Consider the following 6,722-nt stretch of genomic DNA (forward strand, 5'->3'; position numbering starts at 1 on the left):
CCGCTTACGAAACACTCGGGATGCGAATCGAATGCTGCAGAAGTGTTGGATTGCCTTTCTTGTATGATCATTCCCGTGTGCAGTATTGTTTATCTCTTTGATGACCACACGTATCTTCGTAAATTGAACCAGCTTGTGATGATATTTGGTTTAATTCAGACTTGGGATATGGTTAGCTACAAGGAATGTAAAAATTCAAGGTGATGGGTTGCTTTATTACTACATTTCTCATTTGATATTTAAAAGAAGAGCAATATTATCAAGATCAATTGTTAACCATAGTGGGTTACGGTGACATTTGGTTGATTTTCTGTGCCAATTCATTACGATGGGTTACGATTCTGCATTGTGCGGGTTATTATTTCAATTTGACGATAACCATTCGTACGCTAGAGTTTTTGATCGAATAACATTAAATACATAATTTATGTTAATGTACCTTTAATTCCAATTTGCATTTTAAAAACTTTTGTAATGTATAATATACCTCGTGTTATTTGGGTTTGCTTGCTTGCCGACACTTGCCGACAGTCCGGTTAGCGCAAATTATATCGCTACTTTGTTGCAGGGAACGCAAACCCCGCTGTAAACCAACACGGGTCGTAAAATGGAAAAGATCATGCGTTTTTCGCTCGCCGCTTATGCTTCGTCTTCCGCTCCCTCCCTCCACCCACTTCACTTTCATGGTCGAGAGGCACACGGACGTGGTTTTGAAGTTCACTTTAGAAATAAATCATTAGGCAAATAACTCAATTGTTTATTGAAAATCTGATCGCGTACATCGTTATTGTACTTTCGACTTGACGCTGTTTCTGCGTCCCCTTTTGACCACGGGAAGCGAACCCATCGAGGTCGGTGAGCGATTTGTGCTGTAGCGAGGAGTTGTTAAGAGCGCTTCACAGTTCTTTCCAGACTTGTTTACAAGTCCAACCAGAGTAGTCTGCACAGTAACCAGTAGCCACACAGTGTAATGCGACACGCGAGCATTTAGATCGAACGAGAAGATCGATGGCTTTAGTTATTTGATACTTTTGTGGCTACCAGCGAGAGTCCCAGCAGAATCAAAGAGGAGAACGAGAGAGAGAGAGAAACAAGGGTACCGCAGAAATACGTTTGTCTGGGAAAATATTAAAACATAATTTTCTCATAACGCTGAAAGCAAACCATTTCCTCAATGTCCATTCTCCGCTTCGGAACTCCGGAGAGAACGTGTGCACAACGCTACCAGCCGGCAGCGAGATGGTTGTGTCTTTGCCGATAGAATTGGTTTTAAACATCGAGCCCCAAACCCCTGGGTAAGGCGGTGCTAGCCAATAACAATAACCATTTTCAAGTCTAGGAATTTGCATGATACTCACCCTCATCACTGGTGTCACGCCACCGATCGCTTGCTCTCTCTTTCTCGCTGTCTGTGTCTCGGGATTGTTGCACAGATTGTGCTAATTTTGGCCTTCAGACACCACCTTAACGATGAGTATCCTCGTCCGCGCGTCCTCGCTGTCTGGTCGGTCCGGCGGTACGGTCGGCATCGTAATATCCTTTTTTCGCTCGTTCCCTCGTTAGCTTATTTCATGCCGAGCGGAGCACTTTTCGAGGATTTTTATCGTGCCATCAGCCGTGTTTGAGTTTCCTTCAAGTGATGTCGTCTTTCCGTACGGCGCGGTACGGAAAAAGAACGCGGAGACGGAAGTGAACGTGTGCTCTGTATGATTATATCGATTAACGATAAGACACATGCACAAAGACACACATATGAGATAAATGGAATATGACGTTGGACATGGTAATAGGAAATGATTGGCCAATAACCATTCGCAGTTGGATGGTTGGTCACACGTGTGAATTCAGCACACGATCCAGACAGATATTTCGGGATTTTTTGTGTCGATTTCTTGTCTCGGCAAGAAGGTTACAGCGTGGCGTGCATGTAGAACACATTTTTTTCTTTTAGACAATTGCTATCAGTAATGCAGATAAAACTGTTGTTGAAAAATAAAAAAAAAAACTTAGCTAATCGTGGTTAATCTGGTCGATACTGTTTGACGATGACGGCGGTGGTATCGTGTTTCCGAGCGACTGCCACGATTTCACACTTTCTGAGGAAATCTCGCCGACGGTGCAATAAATCTGCTGTTAAGTATATCATAATCACACGCTTCCAGTTGGTACCATCGCTTTCGAACCTATAATTCCGAGCCGATGAAAACAGCCTTCCCGTGAGATGCTCCTTCTGCCGCGATTCTCAAAGAGAGTGCACTAGCGGGCTTGGTTCGCGGCCACGCGAAGGAAGCCCTGTCACTTAGCGCACCGTAAAAGCTAATCCATTGCTCTGCCTTGTGACTAATTTGGATGAGGTGCGCCCGGCTTCGTCCGTCGTCACCGTTTGCCGCGCTAAGATGGACGTGTGCAGGACGTGTCCGTGGTGTATCGCAGCGCAGTCCACGATTCCAGTTCGCTTTCGCGAACTTTATACCCACACCACCTATACACAGAGAGACGACCTCATGCCAACACGCTACGGGGCTATAAATTGCCCGATTCTTGTCCTCTCCTCCGCTCTCCTGCACGCACCCTTCGGCGGAAAAGGGAAAAGGTTGAACGCGTCGCGGAGCCTGGATCTGCAGAGGAGCCGCACAGTGATGGCGCGCAGAAAGCGAATGAAAAATCGCCGTATATTTATATTAATTATAGAAATAACTTCTTACGAGAAATGATGCCAATCTGTGCTGCTGTGAATGTTGTGTGAGCTGCTGCCAACACACGATGGCCAACCAGTGCTTCCGTGAGAAGGGTTGCAGGTCCTGGAAAGAAACCAGATAACGGATTGTAGCCGTCTTCGGTACGTCGTCACTCTCTTTCGTTCCTTACTGGTGGCTTTTTGAACTTTTTGAAGTTTGTGAACCTTTTGTGAGATGCCAAAAACGAAAGCACGCGATGCAATGATATGCTGCAGAACATACTCATCATCGACGATGCATCTTGACGATGAGGACATGAGTCATATATCTCATTTAGGGATGTTTTCCGGGAGGGTTTTTTGCTTGGTTTTGTTTAGTCGCGATTCGCATCGCTTGTGTGCTCCTTCCAATCCCTGCTCTCTCTCTGTCTTTCTATAGTGCATTAGTATCACAAATTGCTTCTCTGGTATCGATGGACAGAGCTCTCGTGTATGGGTATCGTTAGCCAATCGGTTATGGTGGTGTGTTACGGATGCCCTGCTCCGGTCCCGGTAGGTGGCGATAACTGCCACGGCAGTAACTGCAAATGAGTCCCAAAGGGATTACACTGCCACCGGCCGGGCCCGTACCACCATTGTGTTGCCCCGCGTTATACAAATAGCAACACATTTATTAGTGACGTTAGCACCCCTCCAGGCGCAGCAGCAGCAGCATGCCCGAGGCAGTAACAACGGCCCCACCCGTTGGGGGTAACTGTGGCGTGGAGAAACACATAATTCGCCTTCTCGTCGTCTTTGCCATCGTGTTCCTTCGGCGGGGTTAGAGAGCGGTCGATGTGTTATGGCTTGCATTTTCACGCATCATATGTCACAGACGCGAGGTGCTGAGCACACAATCACACAAGCAGCAAGCCTTGTAGGCTCCCCTGCACTGGCCAGGAATGGCAACCAAAACGTAATCGACAAGAGAGAGCAACAACGACGTTCTGTTTACTGCAAAAGAAGGTATAGAGAGGGTGCGAGATTGGGGCAAACACAACAACAATCACAACAGAAACGCTGTGTGAACATGTGGTGAATGATGGGTTCGGTTGGGTTTGGTGGACCCGATTCTTAAGATGTCACGGCAAGAAATGAAGCAATTCTCGTCAGCATCTGCATCTGCGGCAGAGGGGTGCTACGAAATTTAGAAATATGTCCACTCATTAGGGAAATGATCGTTCGCTTGGTTCTCCGTCTCTCGTACTGCAATCTTTGGATGGAGCTCTATCACGCATCACTTCCTTATGTTTTGGTTTCTGTTGTTCTTTATTTCCGTCTTTCGCAGCTCGATATGACCGATTTCTACGACGACGATTACGATCTGGATACGGAGGACGATGACAATGCATCGGTCGAATCGTACGCCGATGACAGTGGCAACGAGGAATCCTAACGAGCTGATCGAACGCGACCGGTTGAGGGTAGCAGCCGCAACAGCATCAGCAGCAACTAGCAAGCAAGCCAGCAAGCAAGCAAGCAGCATCACCAGCACAGAGAGAAAAGATAGAGAGACGGAGTGTCCCCGAGACTAGTGCGAGGGCTGAGAAGATGTGTCGAGAAAAAGTGGTGACATCCAAGAGCATCGCACACCCGTTGAATCCCCGTTGGGCCGGCCGGTGGAAAAAGGGTTTGTATCATCACAACAAACAAGTTCATGTTCAGCTTTTGGCCCCGTAGCCTATGCCCAACCATCGTGATGCAAACGAGCGCACCTGGCAAGATGCAATGGTAATAGCCCGCCCCCGAAAAAACCTTTGTTTTTCGCAGGCAGGGAGTTCCGCTGCTTGCTCCTCCAGGCCACAATCTGCGTTTGTTTTCCGTTTTAAATTTTCTCTGATTTAAAATTTAGAGCGGTGGAGAAATTACAAAATATTAATTGCCTGTGCGGCATCCGTTCTACGTCCCCGATCCTCCCTTTTCGAAAACAAACGGCGAGGGTGTTTTGAATGTAAATTAACTGTGAGCGAATCGATTAAATTAGGCGATCGATCATACAAGATTGCAATGATGTGTGTAGATCGAACAAACGAGGCGCATAAGAGAAAACATGATCCAGAATTTCTTCGCCAAATGACCAACAACACAGAATGGTTCCCACCCCCGGGGGGGTGCAATTGGGATGCAATAATCCGGAATGGACGTTGAAGCGAAACGATAAAAGAGGTTGTATCTATCTGGCTACGACGCTTCCATCTGTCCGTCTAGAGCGAAAAGGCAAATTCTCTTGTATTATTATTATTTCTCTTTATTATTACTGCTACGGATTGGTGCGCAGATGAGGGAAGAGTAGAATCGAAGCTTCACCCGCGATTACGGATCAGTCTCTCAAGCTCAGCCAAATCTCGCTCGCTAGCCGCAACCCTTTCCGCGATTCCTCACCGGCGGTACTACCGCTGAAAACCACTTGATGAATATTTGATGAATGGAAATGCAGGCGGTTGCTGCTGATAGTATGTAGGAGTTTTTTTTTCTTCTTTTGATTTGTTTTCGTGCAAAAGTGCAAAATGTGGGTACGCGTGTGGCCCAAACATGGCACTTGCGATCGTAACCGAAAATGGTAGTAAATTTGCAGGCAGAACTATGAGTAAGATACGGATATAGGAGATAAACAACGGATTTAATACAAAAAAAACCGCAGTGTTGCTTATACTTCCGTTTTCGTTTTCTTTGCCAATCGAAAGGAATCGTATCGTATCGTGTCTGTCTGTGTTGAGAAATCGGGCGTGCTGTTTAGTGTACATAAGCGTGAGCATCATTAAGGAATGAGTGTTTGTCATTTCGTTTCACCTGGTATCGCTGTTAGGCGAAGCTCTGTTGGAGCAACTACATCGATGTCACCGCCACTGCTCCCGTTCCTGTAGAGAAAGAAGACTTCTTCTATTCTATCTGAGAGGCAACAAGCTACGCAAAATGAAGGAGAATTACGAGACGAGAATCGCGCATGGTTCTTCTTGCAAGCAATAAAGCCGAAAAAGACGTACAGTGTTGAGTTGTTGTATCTCGATGTATCGAGAAAAGGATATAAAGAAAAACTTTGAGAAAGGAACACAAATACATACAAACAGCTACCCCTTACAAGAGAAAAGCAAAAGTATTAGGCGTACTCGCGGTGGTATCGCATTTCCATGCGATATCCGATCGCTTACGCAATGTAGGAATGTACAATATTGATACAACGCAACACTGGTTTGGCAGGCACCACTGTCGATTGATTAAGAAAAACCCTTTGGAACCGATAAAAGGTGAGATGATGATAAAACGAGAGATGATAGCTATGTGCAATAGTGGTGCGCAAGCAATGCAGCAAGTAGTGGCTGCAGCATAAGTAATGAAAGTAACCTATAATGAATAGCAAAAGAGACAAAACGGTAAAACAGCAGCATAGAACTGTTCGCGATAGTAGTTGGACGCACCCAAGGCATCGCTATCGCTATCAGCAATAGTAAGTAATGAGCTGCTGCTTGCTGACAGTTGCATCGGTGGTGTCCGCGTGCGTGTTTGGTAAGGCAATTGGCGGCAATGCTCTCTTCGGTCCCCGAGATATACAAATGATTTACTTTTATGTATGGAATATGTTTCGAACTATGCTCCCTATACTCTGTGTTCATACCGATGTATACCGCAATTGTAATTGTTTATTGAAAAGAAAGAGGGAAAACAGTAAAACAAACTGGAAGGTTCTAAACAGGTCGATCAGTGCTGTGTAACACCAAGCGTGGGCTAACCGCAATCGGGGCGCATTAAGTAGTAATATGATAAAGGTTTTATTTCATTTGAAATATACATTTAATTCTCCTGTAACTTTTTTATGTTTTTTGCGTAGCTCTTTTGGAGGTTGTTGAAAGAAAGAAGCGTTGTGCTTGTATGGTAAGCATGCTGCTGTTACGATTTTGCCTATCTTCTGCAGTTTTCATCAACCAATTTCCACGTGGTACCGGAACAGACATTTCATGAAACAATCGTTTCGTTTGAACTACACTGCTCACTGGCTTTACTGTCTGTC

At 45.6% G+C, this 6,722-nt stretch overlaps 1 protein-coding gene across 1 annotated transcript in view; it reads left to right on the forward strand.

Moving 5' to 3' along the window:
* LOC126581407 (ubiquitin-conjugating enzyme E2 R2) overlaps positions 1 to 6,520 on the forward strand; it is a 10,502-nt gene extending 3,982 nt beyond the window's left edge. The window contains exon 6 of the mRNA XM_050245025.1: positions 4,005 to 6,520. Coding sequence (XP_050100982.1) covers positions 4,005 to 4,112 — 108 coding nt within the window. The 3' untranslated portion in view covers positions 4,113 to 6,520. The remainder of the gene's footprint in view (positions 1 to 4,004) is intronic.
* Positions 6,521 to 6,722: the final 202 nt, after the last annotated feature.

This window comes from Anopheles aquasalis, chromosome 2 (genome assembly GCF_943734665.1).
Source record: "Anopheles aquasalis chromosome 2, idAnoAquaMG_Q_19, whole genome shotgun sequence".
Taxonomy (NCBI): Eukaryota; Metazoa; Arthropoda; class Insecta; order Diptera; family Culicidae; genus Anopheles; species Anopheles aquasalis.